General features: G+C 39.6%; 1 protein-coding gene across 1 annotated transcript in view; it reads right to left on the minus strand.

Moving 5' to 3' along the window:
- SPTLC3 (serine palmitoyltransferase long chain base subunit 3) overlaps positions 1-23,329 on the minus strand; it is a gene marked incomplete at its 5' end in the record, with an annotated part of 139,285 nt that overhangs the window by 65,441 nt on the left and 50,515 nt on the right. The window contains 2 exons of the mRNA XM_079720221.1: positions 15,805-15,898; positions 18,372-18,496. Coding sequence (XP_079576347.1) covers positions 15,805-15,898; positions 18,372-18,496 — 219 coding nt within the window. The remainder of the gene's footprint in view (positions 1-15,804; positions 15,899-18,371; positions 18,497-23,329) is intronic.

The following is a 23,329-nucleotide window of genomic DNA, read 5'->3' on the forward strand; positions in this document are numbered from 1 at the left end:
GTGGTTTATTTAATTAAAAATTATGTTTCTTGAGAGTCATCCACTTTGTATCAGTAGTTTATTCCTTTTTCATTGTAGAATTGTCTTCTATTATATGAATAAGGCATTTTTTTTTCTATTCTCCTATTGATAGATATTTGGGTTGTTTCCAGTTTTGAACTATTATGAATAAAGTTCCTATGAACAGTCTTGCACAAACTTTTAGTGGACATATGCTTTCATTTTCCTGGGAATTCTGAGCTGTGGGATTTCTGGGTCATAGCATAGGGATGTGTTTAGCTTTACAAGATTTGCCAAAGGGTTTTCTAAACGAGTTGTTCCACTTACACTTCAGTTATGGGATGGGTGAGTGTTCTAATTGCTCTATACCTCTGACAACATTTGATGTTGTAATCTTTTGGATTTTAACTATTCCAGTGGGTGTGAAAAGGTACATTTGTCAAAGTCTTTACTCTTAACCACTGCCCGATACCACGTGGCCCTTTTTCACTGCAACCCATGATAATTATTTTTGTATATATCTGCTCCTCCTAATAGATTGTAAGCTCTCATTAGCTAAGATATTACCTTATCATTTTTATAGTTCTCCAAAGCCCTAACATAGTGCCTGAATCAGAAAAGTTTTTCTATAAATGCTTAGTGAGTTTTGGCTTAGAACACATTTTCTGCATTTTGTGTGACTCCCTTTACCAACTTTAGACCAGGAGTGTAAAACAGTGCTCATCATGGTGAGAGGAAGCCTGAGGATAGATAATGTGACAATGTGTGTCTGGTGATATATCTCCGGGTATACTGGCAAGATCCAGGGTCAGCTTAGACTAAATGAGGTTAGAAAATAACATTGTATTAGGGCTTATATCCCTAACTGTGCATCAGAATCACGTGGGGAGCTCTGAAGAAATGCAACTGCCTTGGTCCCAACCTGAATATTTGGATTCACTTGGTCTGTAGGTAGACCGAGTCATTGACCTTTCATAGATATTCCTAGATGTTTCTATTGTGCAACTAAGACTGTGACATTCCATTGCCCTCAGTAGAATTGAGTGAAGAAATGAGAGGCTGCCATTGATAGATGGTTCTCTCCAAGAGTGAGATCATCATGTTTAATCATATCCATGGATGCAACAGTTGAATAATTATCCACTATTTCCTTTATCCTTCCTCAAGAAGACAGAATTTTTGATCACCAATTACCTGTCTTGCCAAAGAATCAAAAAGCCATAGCACATAGCTAATGTCAAAAGCATTTTCCTTCATCTCCTAATAAATTCATTTTTTGAACCCCTGAAAGATGTCTACTCCAAATATGAATTCCCAACACTGTGAAGATAATTTGAATCTGGATGTGACAATTGATGATAAATGAAGAAAAAGAAACAGAACTGGAGGAACTAAACTTGGCTTATCAGAGATGAAAGCAAAGACTGAGTGGTTGATGTAACATTAAGAAATGGAGTCAACATATTTTGAATTAGCATTGAGCTAATGGTCAGGGTTGAGCTGTAGGTCTGAGGGGCCTCAAGTCTGGTTCTTGCAGAGTTCCTGGCCCTGAACTTCACTCCAGAGTGTTCTTCTCACACAGCCGATGAAGGGGGTTCAGTAAAGGCATAGCCAGAACTCACCCCACTCAGTGAGAGGAAAATTTTCATCAGAATAACTCTACAAGTTGGAAAAGGGGGGTCAATTTGGAATGCTCCCATGCATTGGCTTTCTTCTCCTGGGGGATAATTGTTTTACAGTTTGAGGTTTCTTTGAGGTGGGCACAACAGAACTGGAACAATTCTTCCTTACGTCTTTGCTTTCTTCTTCTCACTTCAATCTTTGTTACTTCCTTGGAGAATGAAGGGAGAGTGCCAAGGAAGAGGAACAGGGAAAAGTAGAGGGGGAGGGAAAGCAGGAGAGAATAGCAGTGAGAAAGAAGAGAGAGAAAACAAGTGTGTGTGTGTGTGTGTGTGTGTGTGTGTGTGGACACATGCATGCACACAGTAAGAAAGGAGAGTTCTGATGACAGTAATAAAGAATTAGGATCAGGAACTTTGAACTAGGAGGATCCTTACACATCATATAGTTGAACACCTTCATTTTGCAGTTGGAAAACTGAGTACAAGAAAGAGGAAAGGACCTACACAAGGTGATGCAGAAAATCCAGGGCAGGACTGGACGAGAGAACTCAGGTGTCCACCACCACCTCCTTCTAAGTATTTCCTAATACTTCCCATGTTGCCTTGACCTCATCACAAAACCTCACACCCAGGAGCCTGAAAGGGCACTGCAATGACACTGACTAGATGGTTTATGTGTGTGTTTGTGGGGGGGGGGGTTGGGATAGTGAAAGGAGGCATTTAGGCTAAGGAACAAGATCACTTTTTACCTGACAATAACATAAAACTTAAGTCTTCACATGGAAACAACCTAAATGTCCATTTACAGATGAATGGATAAAGAAGATATGGTGCGACTACCAGTGGCTTCTGCATAGAAAGAGTTCCCAAATGCGGCTGCCGTTGGTGCCTGGTCCCCAGGGGACTCCGCCTCTTTGGGGGACTCTCTAACACCAGCAGCCGTGCGGATGACAGGCTCTTGGTGCTCCATCCAGGCTTCAGGGCTGTGCCTCTGAGGTGAGAGAGCCAAGTTCAGGACACTGGTCCACCAGAGACCTCCCAGCTCCATGTAATATCAAATGGCGAAAATCACCCAGATATTTCCATCTCAGTGCGAAGACCCAGCTCCACTCAAAGACCGGCTTGCTACAGTGCTGGACACCCTATGCCAAACAACTAGCAAGACAGGAACACAACCCCACCCATTAGCAGAGAGGCTGCTTAAAATCACAATAAGGTCACAGACACACCAAAACACACCACCAGACGTGGACCTGCCTACCAGAAAGACAAGATCCAGCCTCGTCCACCAGAACACAGGCACTAGTCCCCTCAACCAGGAAGCCTACACAACACACTGAAGCAACCTCAGCCACTGGGGGCAGACACCAAAAACAACGGGAACTACGAATCTGCAGCCTGTGAAAAGGAGACCCCAAATACCATAAGTTAAGCAAAATGAGAACAAAGAAACACACAGCAGATGAAGGAGCAAGGTAAAAACCCACCAGACCAACCAAATGAAGAGGAAATAGGCAGTCTACCTGAAAAAGAATTCAGAATAATGATAATAAAGATGATCCAAAATCTTAGAAGTAGAATGGAGAAAATACAAGAAACGTTTAACAAGGACCTAGAAGAACTAAAGAGCAAACAATCATGAAAAACACAATAAATGGAATTAAAAATTCTCCAGAAGGAATCAATAGCAGAATAACTGAAGCAGAAGAATAGATAAGTAACTTGGAAGATAAAAGAGTGGAAATAAATACTGCAGAGCAGAATAAAGAAAAAAGAATGAAAAGAATTGAGGATAGTCTCAGAGACTTCTGCAACAACATTAATTGCACCAACATTTGAATTATAGGGGTCCCAGAAGAAGAAAAGAAGAAGAAAGGGACTGAGAAAATATTTGAAGAGATTATAGTTGAAAACTTCCCTAATATGGGTAAGGAAATAGTTAATCAAGTCCAGGAAGCACAGAGAGTCCCATATAGGATAAATTCAAGGAGAAACATGCCAAGACACATGTTAATCAAACTATCAAAAATTAAATACAAAGAAAAAATATTAAAAGCAGCAAGGGGAAAACAATAAATAATATAAAAGGGAATCCCCATAAAGTTAACAGCTGATTTTTCAGCAGAAACTCTGCAAGCCAGAAGGGAGAGGCAGGACATATTTAAAGTGATGAAAGGGAAAAACCTACAAGCAAGATTTCTCTATCCAGCAAGGACCTCATTCAGATTTGACGGAGAAATTAAAACCTTTACAGACAAACAAAAGCTAATAGAATTCAGCATCACCAAACCAGCTTTACAACAAATGCTAAAGGAACTTCTTTAGGCAGGAGACACAAGAGAAGGAAAAGACCTACAATAAGAAACCCAAAACAATTAAGAAAATGGTAATAGGAACATACATATCAATAATTACATTAAAAGTAAATGGAGTAAAGGCTCCAAACAAAAGACATAGACTGGCTGAATGGATACAAAAACAAGACCCATATATATGCTGTCTACAAGAGACCCACTTCAGACCTAGGGACACATACAGACTGAAAGTGAGGGGATGGAAAAAGATAGTCCATGCAAATGGAAATCAAAAGAAAGCTGGAGTAGCAATTTTCATATCAGACAAAATAGACTTTAAAACAAAGACTATTACAAGAGACAAAGAAGGACACTACATAAAGATCAAGGGATCAATCCAAGAAGAAGATATAACAATTGTAAATATTTATGCACCCAAAATAGGAGCACCTCAATACATAAGGCAAATGCTAACAGCCATAAAAGGGGAAATTGACAGTAACACAATCATAGTGGGGACTTTAACACCCCACTTTCACCAATGGACAGATCATACAAAATGAAAATAAATAAGGAAACACAAGCTTTAAAAGATACATTAAACAAGATGGACTTAATTGAGATTTCTAGGACATTCCATCCAAAAACAACAGAATACACTTTCTTCTCAAGTGCTCATGGAACATTCTCCAGAATAGATCATGTCTTGTGTCACAAGTCAAGCCTTGGTAAATTTAAGAAAATTGAAATCGTATCAAGTATCTTTTCTGACCACAACGCTATGAGACTAGATATCAATTACAGGGAAAAAATCTGTAAAAAATACAAACACATGGAGGCTAAACAATACACTACTTAATAGCCAAGAGATGACTGAAGAAATCAAAGAGGAAATCAAAAAATACCTAGAAACAAATGACAATGTAAACATGACAACTCAAAACCTATGGGATACAGCAAAAGCAGTTCTAAGAGGTAAGTTTATAGCAATTCAATCCTACCTTAAGAAACAAGAAACATCTCAAATAAACAACCTAACCTTACACCTAGAGCAATTTAGAGAAATAAGAACAACAAAACCCCAACGTTAGCAGAAGGAAAGAAATCATAAAGATCAGATCAGAAATAAATGAAAAAGAAATGAAGGAAACAATAGCAAAGATCAATAAAACTAACAGCTATTTCTTTGAGAAGATAAACAAAAGTGATAAACCATTACCAGACTCATCAAGAAAAAAAGGGAGAAGACTCAAATCAATAGAATTAGAAATGAAAAAGGAGAAGTAACAACTGACACTGCAGAAATACAAAGGATCATGAGAGATTACTATAAGCAACTATATGCCAATAAAATGGACAGCCTGGAAGAAACAGACAAATTCTTAGAAATGCACAACATTCTGAGACTGAATGAGGAAGAAAGAGAAAATATGAACAGACCAGTCACAAGCACTGAAATTGAAACTGTGACTTAAAATCTTCCAACAAACAAAAGCCCAGGACCAGATGGCTTCACAGGTTAATTCTATCAAACATTTAGAGAAGAGCTAACACCTATCCTTCTCAAACTCTTCCAAAATATAGCAGAGGGAGGAACACTTCCAAACTCATTCTATGAGGCCACCATCACCCTGATACCAAAAGCAGACAAAGATTTCACAAACAAAGAAAACTACAGACCAATATCACTGATGAAAAATCAGTGATGCAAAAATAGATGCAAAAATCCTCAATAGATGCAAAAATCCTCAACAAAATACTAGCAAACAGAATCCAACAGCACATTAAAAGGATCATACACCATGACCAAGTGAGGTTTATCCCAGGAATGCAAGGATTCTTCGATATACACAAATCAATCAATGTGATACACCATATTAACAAATTGAGGGAGAAAACCATATGATCATCTCAATAGATACAGAGAAAGCTTTTGACAAAATTCAACACCCATTTATGATAAAAAATCTCCAGAAAGTAGGCATAGAGGGAACTTACCTCACCATAATAAAGGCCATATATGACAAACCCACCACCAACATCGTCCTCAATGGTGAAAAACTGAAACCTTTTCCATTAAGATCAGGAACAAGACAAGGTTGCCCACCCTCACCACTATTTTTTTTTTTTTTTTTGCTTTATCACAAATTTAATCAGTTATATGTATACATATGTTCCCATATCCCCTCCCTTTTGCGTCTCCCTCCCACCCTCCCTATCCCACCCCTCCAGGTGGTCACAAAGCACCGAGCTGATCTCCCTGTGCTATGCGGCTGCTTCCCACTAGCTATCTACCTTACGTTTGGTAGTGTATATATGTCCATGCCGCTCTTTCACTTTGTCACAGCTTACCCTTCCCCCTCCCCATATCCTCAAGTCCATTCTCTAGTAGGTCTGTGTCTTTATTCCTGTCTTACCCCTATGTTCTTCATGACCTTTTTTTTTCTTAAATTCCATATATATGTGTCAGCATACAGTATTTGTCTTTCTCTTTCTGACTTACTTCACTCTGTATGACAGACTCTAGGTCCATCCACCTCATTACAAATAGTTCAATTTCATTTCTTTTTATGGCTGAGTAATATTCCATTGTATGTATGTGCCACATCTTCTTTGCCCATTCATCCGATGATGGACACTTAGGTTGTTTCCATCTCCGGGCTATTGTAAATAGGGCTGCTATGAACATTTTGGTACATGTCTCTTTTTGAATTATGGTTTTCTCAGGGTATATGCCCAGTAGTGGGATTGCAGGGTCATATGGTAGTTCTATTTGTAGTTTTTTAAGGAACCTCCATACCGTTCTCCATAGTGGCTGTACCAATTCACATTCCCACCAGCAGTGCAAGAGTGTTCCCTTTTTTCCACACCCTCTCCAGCATTTATTGTTTCTAGATTTTTTGATGATGGCCATTCTGACTGGTGTGAGATGATATCTCATTGTAGTTTTGATTTGCATTTCTTTAATTAGTAAAGAGGTTGAGCATCCTTTCATGTGTTTGTTGGCAGTCTGTATATCTTCTGTGGAGAAATGTCTGTTTAGGTCTTCTGCCCATTTTTGGATTGGGTTGTTTGTTTTTTTGTTATTGAGCTGCATGAGCTGCTTATAAATTTTGGAGATTAATCCTTTGTCAGTTGCTTCATTTGCAAATATTTTCTCCCATTCTGAGGGTTGTCTTTTGGTCTTGTTTATGGTTTCCTTTGCTGTGCAAAAGCTTTTAAGTTTCATTAGGTCCCATGTGTTTATTTTTGTTTTTATTTCCATTTCTCTAGGAGGTGGGTCAAAAAGGATCTTGCTGTGATTTATGTCATAGAGTGTTCTGCCTATGTTGTCCTCTAAGAGTTTGATAGTGTCTGGCCTTACATTTAGGTCTTTAATCCATTTTGAGCTTATTTTTGTGTATGGTGTTAGGGAGTGATCGAATCTCATACTTTTACATGTCCCTGTCCAGTTTTCCCAACACCACTTATTGAAGAGACTGTCCTTTCTCCACTGTACATTCCTGCCTCCTTTATCAAAGATAAGGTGACCATATGTCCGTGGGTTTATCTCTGGGCTTTCTATCCTGTTCCATTGATCTATCTTTCTGTTTCTGTGCCAGTACCATACTGTCTTGATTACTGCAGCTTTGTAGTATAGTCTGAAGTCAGGGAGCCTGATTCCTCCAGCTCCATTTTTCGTTCTCAAGATTGCGTTGGCTATTCGGGGTCTTTTGTGTTTCCATACAAATTGTGAAATTTTTTGTTCTAGTTCTGTGAAAAATGCCAGTGGTATTTTGATAGGGATTGCATTGAATCTGTAGATTGCTTTGGGTAGTAGAGTCATTTTCACAATGTTGATTCTTCCAATCCAAGAACATGGTACATCTCTCCATCTATTTGTATCATCTTTAATTTCTTTCATTAGTGTCTTATAATTTTCTGCATACAGGTCTTTTGTCTCCTTAGGTAGGTTTATTCCTAGATATTTTATTCTTTTTGTTGCAATGGTAAATGGGAGTGTTTCCTTGATTTCACTTTCAGATTTTTCATCATTAGTATATAGGAATGCCAGAGATTTCTGTGCATTAATTTTGTATCCTGCAACTTTACCAAATTCATTGATTAGCTCTAGTAGTTTTCTGGTAGCATCTTTAGGATTCTCTATGTATAGTATCATGTCATCTGCAAACAGTGACAGCTTTACTTCTTCTTTTCCAATTTGGATTCCTTTTATTTGCTTTTCTTCTCTGATTGCTGTGGCTAAAACTTCCAAAACTATGTTGAATAAGAGTGGTGAGAGTGGGCAACCTTGTCTTGTTCCTGATCTTAGTGGAAATGGTTTCAGTTTTTCACCATTGAGGACGATGCTGGCTGTGGGTTTGTCATATATGGCCTTTATTATGTTGAGGAAAGTTCCCTCTATGCCTACTTTCTGCAGGGTTTTTATCATGAATGGGTGTTGAATTTTGTCGAAAGCTTTCTCTGCATCTATTGAGATGATCATATGATTTTTCTCCTTCAATTTGTTAATATGGTGTATCACGTTGATTGATTTGCGTATATTGAAGAATCCTTGCATTCCTGGGATAAACCCCACTTGATCATGGTGTATGATCCTTTTAATGTGCTGTTGGATTCTGTTTGCTAGTATTTTGTTGAGGATTTTTGCATCTATGTTCATCAGTGATATTGGCCTGTAGTTTTCTTTCTTTGTGACATCCTTGTCTGGTTTTGGTATCAAGGTGATGGTGGCCTCGTAGAATGAGTTTGGGAGTGTTCCTCCCTCTGCTATATTTTGGAAGAGTTTGAGAAGGATAGGCATTAGCTCTTCTCTAAATGCTTGATAGAATTCGCCTGTGAAGCCATCTGGTCCTGGGCTTTTGTTTGTTGGAAGATTTTTTATCACAGTTTCAATTTCAGTGCTTGTGATTGGTCTGTTCATATGTTCTATTTCTTCCTGATTCAGTCTTGGCAGGTTGTGCATTTCTAAGAATTTGTCCATTTCTTCCAGGTTGTCCATTTTATTGGCATAGAGTTCCTTATAGTAATCTCTCATGATCTTTTGTATTTCTGCAGTGTCAGTTGTTACTTCTCCTTTTTCATTTCTAATTCTATTGATTTGAGTCTTCTCCCTTTTTTTCTTGATGAGTCTGGCTAATGGTTTATCAATTTTGTTTATCTTCTCAAAGAACCAGCTTTTAGTTTTATTGATCTTTGCTATTGTTTCCTTCATTTCTTTTTCATTTATTTCTGATCTGATTTTTATGATTTCTTTCCTTCTGCTAACTTTGGGATGTTTTTGTTCTTCTTTCTCTAATTGCTTTAGGTGCAAGGTTAGGTTGTTTAGTCGAGATATTTCCTGTTTCTTAAGGTGGGATTGTATTGCTATAAACTTCCCTCTTAGAACTGCTTTTGCTGCATCCCATAGGTTTTGGGTCGTCGTGTCTCCATTGTCATTTGTTTCTAGGTATTTTTTTATTTCCTCTTTGATTTCTTCAGTGATCACTTCGTTATTAAGTAATGTATTGTTTAGCCTCCATGTGTTTGTATTTTTTATAGCTCTTTTCCTGTAATTGATATCTAGTCTCATAGCATTGTGGTCGGAAAAGATACTTGATACAATTTCAATTTTCTTAAATTTACCAAGGCTTGATTTGTGACCCAAGATATGATCTATCCTGGAGAATGTTCCATGAGCACTTGAGAAAAATGTGTATTCTGTTGTTTTTGGATGGAATGTCCTATAAATATCAATTAAGTCCATCTTGTTTAATGTATCATTTAAAGCTTGTGTTTCCTTATTTATTTTCATTTTGGATGATCTGTCCATTGGTGAAAGTGGGGTGTTAAAGTCCCCTACTATGATTTTGTTACTGTCGATTTCTCCTTTTGTGGCTGTTAGTGTTTGCCTTATGTATTGAGGTGCTCCTATGTTGGGTGCATAAATATTTACAATTGTTATATCTTCTTCTTGGATCGATCCCTTGATCATTATGTAGTGTCCTTCTTTGTCTCTTCTAGTAGTCTTTATTTTTATTTTTATTTTTTTTTTGCGTTACGCGGGCCTCTCACTGTTGTGGCCTCTCTCGTTGCGGAGCACAGGCTCCAGACGCACAGGCTCAGCGCCCATGGCTCATGGGCCCAGCTGCTCCGTGGCATGTGGGATCTTCCCAGACCGGGGCACGAACCCATGTCCCCTGCATCGGCAGGTGGACTCTCAACCACTGCGCCACTAAGGAAGCCCTAGTAGTCTTTATTTTAAAGTCTATTTTGTCTGATATGAGAATTGCTACTCCAGCTTTCTTTTGGTTTCCATTTGCATGGAATATCTTTTTCCATCCCCTTACTTTCAGTCTGTATGTGTGTCTAGGTCTGAAGTGGGTCTCTTGTAGACAGCATATATATGGGTCTTGTTTTTGTATCCATTCAGCCAATCTGTGTCTTTTGGTGGGAGCGTTTAGTCCATTTACATTTAAGGTAATTATCGATATGTATGTTCCTATTCCCATTTTCTTAATTGTTTTGGGTTTGTTATTGTAGGTCTTTTCCTTCTGTTGTGTTTCTTGCCTAGAGAAGTTCCTTTAGCATTTGTTGTAAAGCTAGTTTGGTGGTGCTGAACTCTCTCAGCTTTTGCTTGTCTGTAAATGTTTTAATTTCTCCATCAAATCTGAATGAGATCCTTGCTGGGTAGAGTAATCTTGGTTGCAGGTTTTTCTCCTTCATCACTTTAATTATGTCCTGCCACTCCCTTCTGGCTTGTAGAGTTTCTGCTGAGAGATCAGCTGTTATCCTGATGGGGATTCCCTTGTGTGTTATTTGTTGTTTTTGCCTTGCTGCTTTTAATATGATTTCTTTGTGTTTAATTTTTGACAGTTTGATTAATATGTGTCTTCGTGTATTTCTCCTTGGATTTATTCTGTATGGGACTCTCTGTGCTTCTTGGACTTGATTAACTATTTCCTTTCCCATATTAGGGAAGTTTTCAACTATAATCTCTTCAAATATTTTCTCAGTCCCTTTCTTTTTCTCTTCTTCTTCTGGAACCCCTATAATTCGAATGTTGGTGCGTTTAATGTTGTCCCAGAGGTCTCTGATATTGTCCTCTGTTCTTTTCATTCTTTTTTCTTTATTTTGCTCTGCATTAGTTATTTCCACTATTTTATCTTCCACCTCACTTATCCATTCTTCTGCCTCAGTTATTCTGCTATTGATCCCATCTAGAGTATTTTTCATTTCATTTATTGTGTTTTTAATCGATGCTTGATTCATCTTTAGTTCTACTAGGTCCTTGTTAACTGTTTCTTGCATTTTGTCTATTCTATTTCCAAGATTTTGGATCATCTTTACTATCATTATTCTGAATTCTTTTTCAGATAGACTGCCTATTACCTCTTCATTTGTTAGGTCTGGTGGGTTTTTATCTTGCTCCTTCTCCTGCTGTGTGTTTTTCTGTCTTCTCATTTTGCTTATGTTACTGTGTTTGGGGTCTCCTTTTTGCCGGCTGCAGGTTCGTAGTTCCTGTTGTTTTTGGTGTCTGTCCCCAGTGGCTAAGGTTGGTTTAGTGGGTTGTGTAGGCTTCCTGGTCGAGGGGACTAGTGCCTGTGTTCTGGTGGATGAGGCTGGATCTTGTCTTTCTGGTGGGCAGGTCCACGTCTGGTGGTGTGTTTTGGGGTGTCTGCAGACTTTTTATGATTTTCGGCCACCTCTCTGCTAATGGGTGGCGTTGTGTTCCTGTCTTGCTAGTTGTTTGGCATAGGGTGTCCAGCACTGTAGCTTGCTGGTGGTTGAGTGAAGCTGGGTGCTGGTGTTGAGATGGAGATCTCTGGAAGATTTTCGCCGTTTGATATTATGTGGAGCTGGGAGGTCTCTTGTGGACCAGTGTCCTGAAGTTGGCTCTCCCACCTCAGAGGCACAGTACTGACTCCTGGCTCCTCAATTTGGGATGATTTGTTGTCTATTCATGTATTCCACAGATGCAGGGTACATCAAGTTGATTGTGGAGCTTTAATCCGCTGCTTCTGAGGCTGCTGGGAGAGGTTTCCCTTTCTCTTCTTTGTTCTCACAGCTCCCGGGTCTCAGCTTTGGATTTGGCCCCGCCTCTGCGTGTAGGTCGCCGGAGGGCGTCTGTTCTTCGCTCAGACAGGAAAGGGTTAAAGGAGCAGCCTCTTCGGGAACTCTGGCTCACTCAGGCCGGGCGGGAGGGAGGGGCACGGAATGCGGGGCGAGCCTGCAGCGGCAGAGGTCGGCGTGACGTTGCACCAGCCCGAGGCGCGCCGTGCGTTCTCCCAGGGAAGCCGCCCCTGGATCCCGGGACCCCGGCAGTGGCGGGCTGCTCAGGCTCCCGGAAGGGCGGTGTGGACAGTGACCTGCGCTCGCACACGGGCTTCTTGGCGGCGGCAGCAGCAGCCCCAGCGTCCCACGCCCGTCACTGGGCTCCGCGCTTTCAGTCGCGACTCGCGCCCGTCTGTGGAGCCCCTTTAAGCAGCGCTCTTAATCCCCTCTCCTCGCGCAGCAGGAAACCAAGAGGGAAGAACAAGTCTCTTGCCTCTTCGGCAGCTCCAGAGTTTTCCCGGACTCCCTCCCGGCTAGCTGTGGCACATTAGCCCCCTTCAGGCTGAGTTCTCGCCGCCAGCCCCAGTCCTCTCCCTGCGCTCTGACCGAAGCCCGAGCCTCAGCTTCCAGCGCCGCCCGCCCCGGCGGGCGAGCAGACAAGCCTCTCGGGCTGGTGAGTGCCGCTCGGCACCGATCCTCTGTGCGGGAATCTCTCCGCTTTGCCCTACCCAGGTATGTGGGGAGTTTCTTGCCTTTTGGGAGGTCTGGGGTCTTCTGCCAGCGTTCAGTAGGTGTTCTCCTCACCACTATTATTCAACATAGTTTTGGAAGTTTTAACCACAGCAATCAGAGAAGAAAAAGAAATAAAAGGAATCCAAACCAGCAAAGAAGAAGTAAAGCTGTCACTGTTTGCAGATTACATGATACTATACATAGAGAATCCTAAAGATGCTACCAGAAAACTACTAGAACTAATTAATGAATTTGGTAAAGTAGCTGGATACAAAATTAATGCACAGAAGTCTTTTGCATTCCTATACACTAATGATGAAAAATCTGAAAGAGGAATTAAGGAAACACTCCCATTTACCATTGCAACAAAAAGAATAAAATACCTAGGAATAAACCTACCTAAGGAGATGAAAGACCTGTATGCAGAAAATTATAAGACACTGATGAAAGAAATTAAAGATGATACAAATAGATTGAGAGATATACCATGCTTTTTGGATAGGAAGAGTCAACATTGTGAAAATGACTATACTACCCAAGGCAAGCTACAGATTCAATGCAATCCCTATCAAACTACCACTGGCATTTTTCACAGAACTAGAAAAAAAATTTCACAATATGTATGGAAACACAAAAGACCCCAAATAGCCAATGCAATCTTGAGAAAGAAAAAGGGAGCTGGAGGAGTCAGCCTCCCTGACTTCAGACTATACTACAAAGCTACAGTAATCAAGACAATATGGTACTGGCACAAAAACAGAAATATAGATCAATGGAACAGGATAGAAAGCCCAGAGATAAATTCACCCACATATGGTCACCTTATCTTTGATAAAGGAGGCAAGAATATACAATGGAGGAAAGACAGCCTCTTCAATAAGTGGAGGTGGGAAAACTGGACAGCTGCATGTATAAGAATGAAATTAGAACACTCCCTAACACCATACACAAAAATAAACTTAAAATGGTTTAGAGACCTAAATATAAGGCCAGACACTATCAAACTCTTAGAGGAAAACATAGGCAGAACACTCTATGACATAAATCACAGCAAGATCCTTTTTGACCCACCTCCTAGAGAAATGGAAATAAAAACAAAAAGAAACAAATAGCACCTAATGAAACTTAAAAGCTTTTGCACAGCAAAGACGCCATAAACAAGATGAAAAGACAACCCTCTGAATTAGAGAAAATATTTGCAAATGAAGCAACTGATAAAGGATTAGTCTCCAAAATATACAAGCAGCTCATGCAGCTCAATATCAAAAAAACAAAAAACCCAATCCAAAAATGGACAGAAGACCTAAATATACATTTCTAAGAAGATATACAGATTTCCAACAAACACATGAAAGAATGTTTAACATCATTAATCACTGGAGAAATGCAATTCAAAACTACAATGAGATCTCATCTCACATTGGTCAGAATAGCCATCACCAAAAAATCTACAAACAATAAATGCTGGAGAGGGTGTGGAGAAAAGGGAACCCTCATACACTGTTGGTGGGAATGTAAATTGACACAGCCACTATGGACAACAGTATGGAGGTTCCTTAAAAAACTAAAAATAGAACTACCATACGACCCAGCAATCCCACTACTGGGCATATACCCTGAGAAAACCATAATTCAATTCAAAAAGAGTCATGTTCCACAATGTTCATTGCAGCTCTATTTACAGTAGCCAGGACATGGAAGCAACCTAAGTGTCCATTAACAGTTGAATGGATAAAGAAGATGTGGCACATATATACAATGGAATATATCTCAGCCATGAAAAGAAACGAAATTGAGTTATTTGTAGTGTGGTGGATGGACCTAGAGTCTGTCCTACAGAGTGAAGTAAGTCAGAAAGAGAAAAACTAATACTGTGTGCTAACACATATATATGGAATCTAAAAAAAAAAAAAAGTCATGAAGAACCTAGGGGCAAGATGGGAATAAAGACACAGACCTACTAGAGAATGGACTTGAGGACACTGGGAGGGGGAAGGGTAAGCTGGGACAAAGTGAGAGAGTGTTAGTGTATATATGGACATATAAACACTACCAAATGTAAAATAGATAGGTAGTGGGAAGCAGTCGAATAGCACAGGGAGATAAGCTCCTTGCTTTGTGACCAGCTTGAAGGGTGGGATAGGGAGGGTGGGAGGGTGGGAGATGCAAGAGGGAAGAGATATGGGGATATATGTATATGTATAACTGATTCACTTTGTTATAAAGCAGAAACTAACACACCATTGTAAAGCAATTATACTCCAATAAAAACGTTAAAAAAAAAAGAAGATATGGTGCATGGAATATGCAATGGAATACAACTCAACCATAAAAAAGAATGAAATAATACCATTTGCAGCAATATGGATGCAACTAGAGATTATCATACTAAGTGAAGTAAGTCAAAAGAGAAAGACAAATACCGTATAATATCATTTATATGTGGAATCTAAAATATGACACAGATGAACCTATCTACAAAACAGAGACAGACTCACAGACAGAGAGAACAGACTTGTGGCCCTCCAAGGTGGGCGGGGGGAGAGGTGGACTGGGAGTTTGGGGTTAGTAGATGCAAACTATTATGTATAGAATGGATAAACAACAAGATACTACTGTACAGCACAGAGAACTACATCCAACATCCCGAGATAAACCATAATGGAAAAGAATATTAAAAAGAATGCATATATAAGTGAGTCACTTTGCTGTACAGCAGAAATTATCACAACACTGTAAATCAACTGTGCTTCAATGAAAAAAAAAAAACTTAAGTCTTTAAACTTTCTCAAGGCAGAGTTACAAAAGAGGAGGCATTATCACACTTCTGATAGTTACGTGCAGTCTAAGAGCCCAGTCATGGCTTCAGAGGCCGCACTGGAAGACCACTAATGACAGAGACACTAACATGTTTGGGTTACACTTAGCAATCTGTGTGTTTAATGCAGTTCAACCATTTGTTCCAGGTCACCAGAGGTTAACAAGCCAGTAGTGAGTATAAACATGACTGTGTTTCATTAGCTAAGCTCCCAGGTCGAAGAGCAAGGACTAAGCCCCATCAATAATCTTTACTTTTGTCTAGAAGCAAGAGGTATCTATTGGATAAAAACACAGATACTCACTATTGTGTTTGAAGATCCTTATGGTTGCACCCGAGAGTCGGGCCCCAAGCACAAGAGATGCATGGTTTAACTCATCGCTTAAAATGAGGCATCCCTGGTAGAAAACAAGCACATGAAACATAGGCCAATAAATAAAATGAAGGGAAAACAACATGTGGGAACAGGAACTCACTTTAAGATCTATAACACAGATTCTCCAAAACCCTCTTTAATTTTAAAAGTCCAAGAGTTTAAACTGGTGTCTACGTGGATAAAATCCTCTAGAGCAATTTGCTGATGGAGTTGGGGATCTGTTAAGGGTTAACACTTCTTGAAACATTTGCATATAGTTTTCAGCAGAGGAGGTCATCCAAGATCTTAGTTAAGCACCGGGTAGAGTCTAAAGGATTGATGGTTGGGAGGAAAACTAATATGATTTTGGGTGGGTTGTGGATTTGCTGAGGCTTTTCAATCCCATGCTGGATTATTTGGAATGGTTTCGGGGCACTTTTACTGGAAGGCAGGGATAATTTCTGCAAAACATTTCAAGCTCTTGTTTTCTGATTCTCATTCCCTACTATATTAACGTCCACGTAGACAGAGGCATCACTGCTTTACAGTTAAAAACTTTGCATCTGGAAAAGTATGGATGGCAATTCAGTCTGAGGCAAGGAGAGAAGGTCACTCTAATTTACTGCTTATATAAATTACTGTTTGTAAAATTATTTTTCTTTATTAATTTAAAGATTTCTAAATTATGAAATTGCTCAAGTAGACTCAAAATGCAGAGACATGCAAAAAAATTAAAAATAAAGACCTTTTTTTTATGGCCACCCAGAATCTTAGAGTTCTCCCTTATATTTTAGAAATCTCACACATGATACATTTTTAAGTTTTTGAGGCCAAAGCCAGCAAAATTCTCACATCTCCATACCCCAGACATTGTGTGTGTATTTATAAATTTTTTTTGGTGGACATTTGAGTTACTTGTAAACCTCATGATACCTCACCCTGTAATTCTTTAACACGTGTCTCCTAGGAAAAAGGACATTCTCCTACATGATCACAATGCAATTATCACACCTTTGAAATTAAACATTAATACAATGCTATCATCTAATATACAGTTCAAATTCAAATTTTTCCAACTGTCCTAAAAATGTCTTGATGCCTTTTACAGATGTTACCTTTCCTTCTATTTTTTTCAATGCAGAATCCAATCAAAGATCATATACTGCTTTATATTAGTTGTCATGAGTCAGATTTTTAAAAACATAAATCTGATTATGGCACTTGCTTACTTAAAATGAACAAACTAACTCTTCATTTTTCTCCAGGAGAATTCCCAACACTCTAGCATGATTTACACTATAAGGCTCTTTACAATTTGGTAACTGCCTTCACCTCTGGTCTCTTCTTCATCCACTCTCCTATGTGCTAATTCTTCCAAATCTCAGTGCTTCACACATGCTACTCACTCTTCCTTGTCTTAAGAAAATAACTTACTTATCTAAACATATAAGTAACAGATTCTGTTCTCATGTCACCTACTTTGCACAAGCATCTCAGCCTTTCTCGAGAAGAGTTAGGGGACAACTCTTTTGTCCTTCCCCATTTATGGACACTCCTTTTCTGGGGTATTTATCCTATGTTATTTGGTGTGTTATTACCCCCATTAGAAACTACATGAATTTACAGGGCAAAGGTCTTGTTCATCTCTGTGTGCTCTGTAACTTGCCTCATATGAGAACACAGTAGATTCTCAATAAGCGACTTATTGAATGAATAAAGGGACAAATAACACAAGAAAAATGTTTTGTTAAAATAAATGCTTAATAAGCATTTGTTATGCTGAACATGGTGACTCGGGGGCCTAAAAATTTAATTGATTTTGCAAAATGGTCACTGAAGAGGAAGTTTGACTCCCATCTAGGGCTGCAATTCTATAACCAGATATCATGATGAAGAGATTTGCTGGACTCAGCTGGTACTTAGACAGGCTGGGACCTGGAACCTGGGACTCTTTGCTGCAATGCTTGCACCTGGACAAACCTCTTCATCTCCTTGTGCAACAAAATACAAAGAAACTATATGGGACTAAAAATAACTGTGTGCTTGGGCAGCTGGGGCAAGTTATGGACAACAAGATACAAAAAGACCAAAAAACCCAGCTGCCACTTTGGAAGAGCCGGAAGCAAAAGCAGGGTACCACATATGCCTCTTGCACACAACACCACCAAAGCAGTGGGCAAACCTCCTAAGCCACCCCTCTGGCCTTACCCTGGGACCTGCCCCTATCCTCACCCCATATGAAGAACTAGCTCGACCCCTCCTTGGGGACGAGCTCCCCCGCTGCTGCAGCAGGGGCCCCAATAAAGCCTTGCCTGAATCTCTTGTCTGGCCTCTTATCAATTTCTATTGATTAAGGAGGCCAGGCATCTTGGTCGGTAACAGTACATGTATTCAAAAAGCTGAACATCCAAGCCTAAGAAAAGAAACTTCTCAGTCATACGTCTAACAAAGGACCTGCTCAGAGTTATGTCTTAGGAATAACACAGCAGAAGACAATTATGTTAACAAATTCTCACCTTTCCAACGAGTGCAGGGATATTCATTGAGTTCGTTGCAAATCCCATCCCAAAGACCATAGCAGCTTCTACATTCAGGAACTTAGCCACAAGGTCCTCCAACTCTTTATGTTTATCCAAGGTTCCTGCTCATGAAATGATAGGATGGGTGAATCTCCCGTTCTCAACAAGTCCAAGATTGAAAACTCAAATTCCAATGCTTACCCATTACCAAAAGACACATACAGGAGTGCACATAGCAGGTCTACTTGCCATAGGCCGAATCTAGAATCAACCCAAATAACCACACACTGTAGAATGGATCAATACATATACTGTAGAATTCAACACAGCAGTGAGAAAAAACAAACTAATGTCCCACACAACGACATGGAAAATCTCAGAAATATGTGGTCGAGAGAAAAATGTCAGACATGTATACACTCATATTGTATGAATCCATTTATAAGAAATTTACAAACAGACAAAACTAACCTGTAGTGCTAGAAGTCAGGAAAGTGGTTTCTTTTGTTGAGAGCGTGGAGAGAACTTTGAGATGCTCTGTTTTGTTTCTAGATCTGGGTGCTGGTTACGTGGGTATGTTTGTTTTGTGAAAATCCATTTTATACTTACGATTGGTGCACTTTTCTATATATATACTTTATAATGCAATAAAATTTATAAAAAATGCCGCAGTTCCTCTTTCTTTCCACCTTACATCCCACGAATAATTAATTAAATTCTAACTCCCGCAGAGGGTTCCCGACACTCAAATGCAAACAGAGCTCATTCATGACTTCCATACATGCATTAAGCTATAATTTATTGAACCTTTGGAATGTGCTAGATTTCAAAGCCCATTATTTAGGTTATCTCATTTAAGTTTAAGGACCCAATAATGCAGGTATTATTACTTTACAGATAAGAAAACTGGAGTGGGAAGAGGTCACAGATAAAAAGCAACAGAGATACTCAAGTCTAACTCCAAAGTTCATATTTTTAAGACTCTGCTACCTTTAAATGCTTACTCTCTGACCCCTTCTTATAAATAATCCCTCGTGCCTTACTGAGAGTAAATACTAATGCTTCCCATAGTCTTGTTTGCCATCACTCTAACTTCTAGATCTATACTGTCCAATATGGTAGCCACCAACTACATATCGTTAGTGCAGTAGAGGAACTGAGTTTTAAATTTTATTTAATTTTAGTTATTTTTTTCCACTAAACACAACTTCACTGTTTTGGTAGGATTATTTCTCACTTATTTCACTTTAACCAGTGAAAATTTGGTGTCTGAATTGACATGTACTGTAAGGGTAAAATATCCACCACTTTTTGAAGAGAGAACAAAAACAATAAAAATAATATAGTATAGTTCATTAATATTTTACTTATTGATTACATGTTTAAATGACAATACTTGGGATATATTGGATCAAATAAAATGTATTATGAAATTGTTTACCTGATTTTTAAAAACTTTAAAAAATGTGGCTGTGAGAAAATTTTAAATTACACGTGTCTTGCATTATATTTTTATTGGTCTAGATGATACACTTAACAGAATAGAAAAAATGTACAAGTGGACAGGAATTTGCATCCATCCATATGCAGATTTAACTCAGATTTAAGCTAGAGGAATGTTGTTAGCATATTCAGGACTATTATAAACAAGCTTCTATTAATCTAAAGATTAACATACATTACTACAGAGTGTGATATCAGAATTTTATTTAAATTGGTAAATTAGCTTGCTTATTGAGCTAAAATGGTGAGGAGTTGAACTTTAGAAGGCATTGCATGGTGAGTTGAAGTTTTATTTTGCAGTTAACATAAAAGAGAGCATGAGATGGCCCATCTTTGCCCTTCCCCTCTCCTTGTGCTTCTGGCTGGTGGCCTTTTTCTCAAATCAGAATTCATTTATGCTCCAAACTGTCAGAAAACATAGTAAAACAAACATTCTAGCAGAGTCAATGGGACTCAAGATTTGGGGGTGGGGAATAGTTAGAAATTTAAATTGTAATTTAAAACTTTATTATCCATGATGCACTATAGTGTGAAAAGAGAAACTGAAATTTAAAGATAAAACGTGGGCACATAATCTTTTGTCAGATTTGTTTTTACCCAGCAGAGACTGCATTCCAAAGGGAACGGCTCCAAGAACAGGTAATGAAAAGTCCACCGACCTGGCCGTGAGGAGAGCTGGCTCTGACCCCAGCTCTTCCATTAAACAGCTGGGTGGCCTCTGGCCGCCCCTCCTGGCAGTTTCTGGAGAGACTGGGAGAGGTGCTGTTTTAGGCATCTTTGATCTTGGGAGTGGTCTTTCCTCCACCTAGAATGGTCTTCTGGCAGCTCCTAGTCACTCTTTGAGATCCACCTAACATGGCCTCTTTTCTCGGATGCAGTCTCAGCTTCCCCAGGCAAACTTGGTCATTTTCTCCTCTGAGGTCGCATGAACCTCATCACATAATGATTACAGCACTTAGTAAGTTTCACTGGGGATGTTCATGGGGCCATCTTCTTTATTACAGGAAGAGCCCTTGGAGTGCAGATACTGGGTGTGCAGATACTGGCACTCCTATTGCAGTACTGACACGTAGTAGGTGCTTGCAACTCCTATTGCAGTTCTGACATGTAGTAGGTGCTTGCTGAGTTGCATTCTCGATGGAGAAGGAGGCCAAGACTGAGGCTACAGGAGGGGATGGCACAGAGAAAAACATCAAGAAGTCATGGGATGCCAGGGCAACAAGGTGACCAGGCAGTGAGCACCAGCTTGGAAACACCGATACCTGAAGGTCTCCAGCAAGGATGGAGGGTGCCCAAACTTTGTTAACTTGGTAACTTTCCCCATGAGCCTTTCCTGCTCAGATGTCAGGGGACAACTGTGTCCTGGCCCAGTCACCCAGAAGTGCATGAGTAGACGTTTACGATGAATCTGCGTGATGTCTTCCTCCACCTACATCTTCCCCAAATCTGCCATTCCAAGGCCTTATCTATAATAGTTACATCACTAAAAGTCCTTAGGATAATACAGGATGTCTTGTAAATGATTAAACAGCCAACCAACATGGGTGTGTCTAAGAACACCCTGAGAAATCCCCCCCCCCCCCCGCTATGAGGTCTCTTTCATTATCTTGACTTAAAGAGAGGGAGAAGGGGCGGTGGCGGTGGCGGGGGGGGAAGCAGGTGACCAGATTAGGTCTCCAGAAACCAGCCTTCTTCTGGATTTCCAGTGGTCAGGTGGTTAGTAAAGTTAATTTCAAATATATCAGTTTCTACAAATGGATGCCTCACAGCTGGGTTACGAGTTGTAGGTGGTTTTGCATCTAGGGGCTTACCTTCAATTTGTAGAAAATAATAGTTCCCACTCCCAGACCCCACGATCATGGAGTTTCTCGTTTAGTGTTCATAGCTCAGATTTCATCAACACATCTGAGAGATTCCCAGGATGGCTGGACATTTTCTACTCTAAGAAGCCATGCCTTGCAACGTTAGACTGGGCTGGTCTGGGATGGGGTGGATTTTTTTAAGGAAAAATAGATAATATGTCTCTTTCATATTAATGGACTGCTGCTTTCTGCCTCCTGTTCCTCAAATTCAAGAAATAAAAATGTAGGAATTAACACAACATTGTAAATCAACTATACTTCAATAAAAATATTAAAACTGAAAAAATATGTATAATTGAATCACTTTGCTGTACAGCAGAAATTAACACAACATTGTAAATCAACTATACTTCAATAAAAAATATTAAAACTGAAGAAAAAAGAAATGAAAATGTAGGAGGACCTTGGGGAAACAAAACTGTCACTAGAAACTTAACTAGCTTGTTTCCACCAACATTCAAGCCATACCCTGATTGAATGGAGATGCCTGAGTCCTGTCAAGTTTTCCCTTGGTGGTCTGAGTACTTGAGGAATTCTAGAAATCATATTCAACATTTTGTTGCTCACATATAACTATGGGCCTTTTTTTAAAATCTCAAGAAAGCAGAGCAATAGTCCTAACTGAAGGTACAGATATAGCCACAATAACCTTTATTTGTCTATGACTTTTGTTTTTTTTCTTTAGTCTCTGAAAGTCACATATAGGCTGGTGAGAATGGATCTCCAAATTTCAGTGCTGTTCATATATTGACACTTGTTCTTATCGTGAAGGTTTATTTATCCAGTGGATACTGCAAATCTGCTTTGTGAATAAAAGAATAAATACAAGCTGGGTGTATCCTCTAGCCAGATCTCTCAGCAGTATTTTCACATGCCAAGCACAGGGTGTGCCACCATCAGTCAAATCAATAAAAATCAGACTCAGGAAAAAGTAGCAATATTATGTTTATGAACTCTACATTTCAGCTGATTTTTTAATGATATCGGCCTTCATATTGACACTGATTATAGTAAAGAGTGTAGGTGTTATTAACAAGCCTGTTTCACAACCACCTCTTCTTCCTGTGCAGCACATGTGAAGACTAATTTCCAAACTGTGACAGTAGTCTCTTTTCGTCTAGAATATCCTGTTTGTTGATTGTTCCTTAGATGTGACCTAGGAGTAGGTGGTCATTTATTGTGGCAACCTGCCAGCCATCTCATCTGGCTGTTCCTACTGTGCTATGGCTCTCAGCCCACTTCTGAGCCACTTTGCTTGAACTGGTGATTCCTGCATTAAAATCAGCATGAACCCTTCTGCCTAAAGGAGTCCGCCTTTCAGCTCTTCACCCAAAAGCACTTAGAATACCCTGTTCTTCTGCTTATTCCACTTGTGTACGGTCTGGTAGCAGTTACAGAGCTACTAAGCCTCTTGAGTACCTTTGTTTTCCTGTGAAACATTCAGAGAAAAGTCTTGAAGCCAGATGGGTTGTCTGAAATGGGTCTAGAACACACTGTCACACTGAGCAGAGGCCACCACTCCTGGGTCAAGAGACCACCCATCCTGATGAAGTTCAGTAAAACAGCAGAAACAATTTTTATCTGCCCAAC

This window comes from Hyperoodon ampullatus, assembly GCF_949752795.1.
Source record: "Hyperoodon ampullatus genome assembly, chromosome: 14".
NCBI classification, from domain to species: Eukaryota; Metazoa; Chordata; class Mammalia; order Artiodactyla; family Ziphiidae; genus Hyperoodon; species Hyperoodon ampullatus.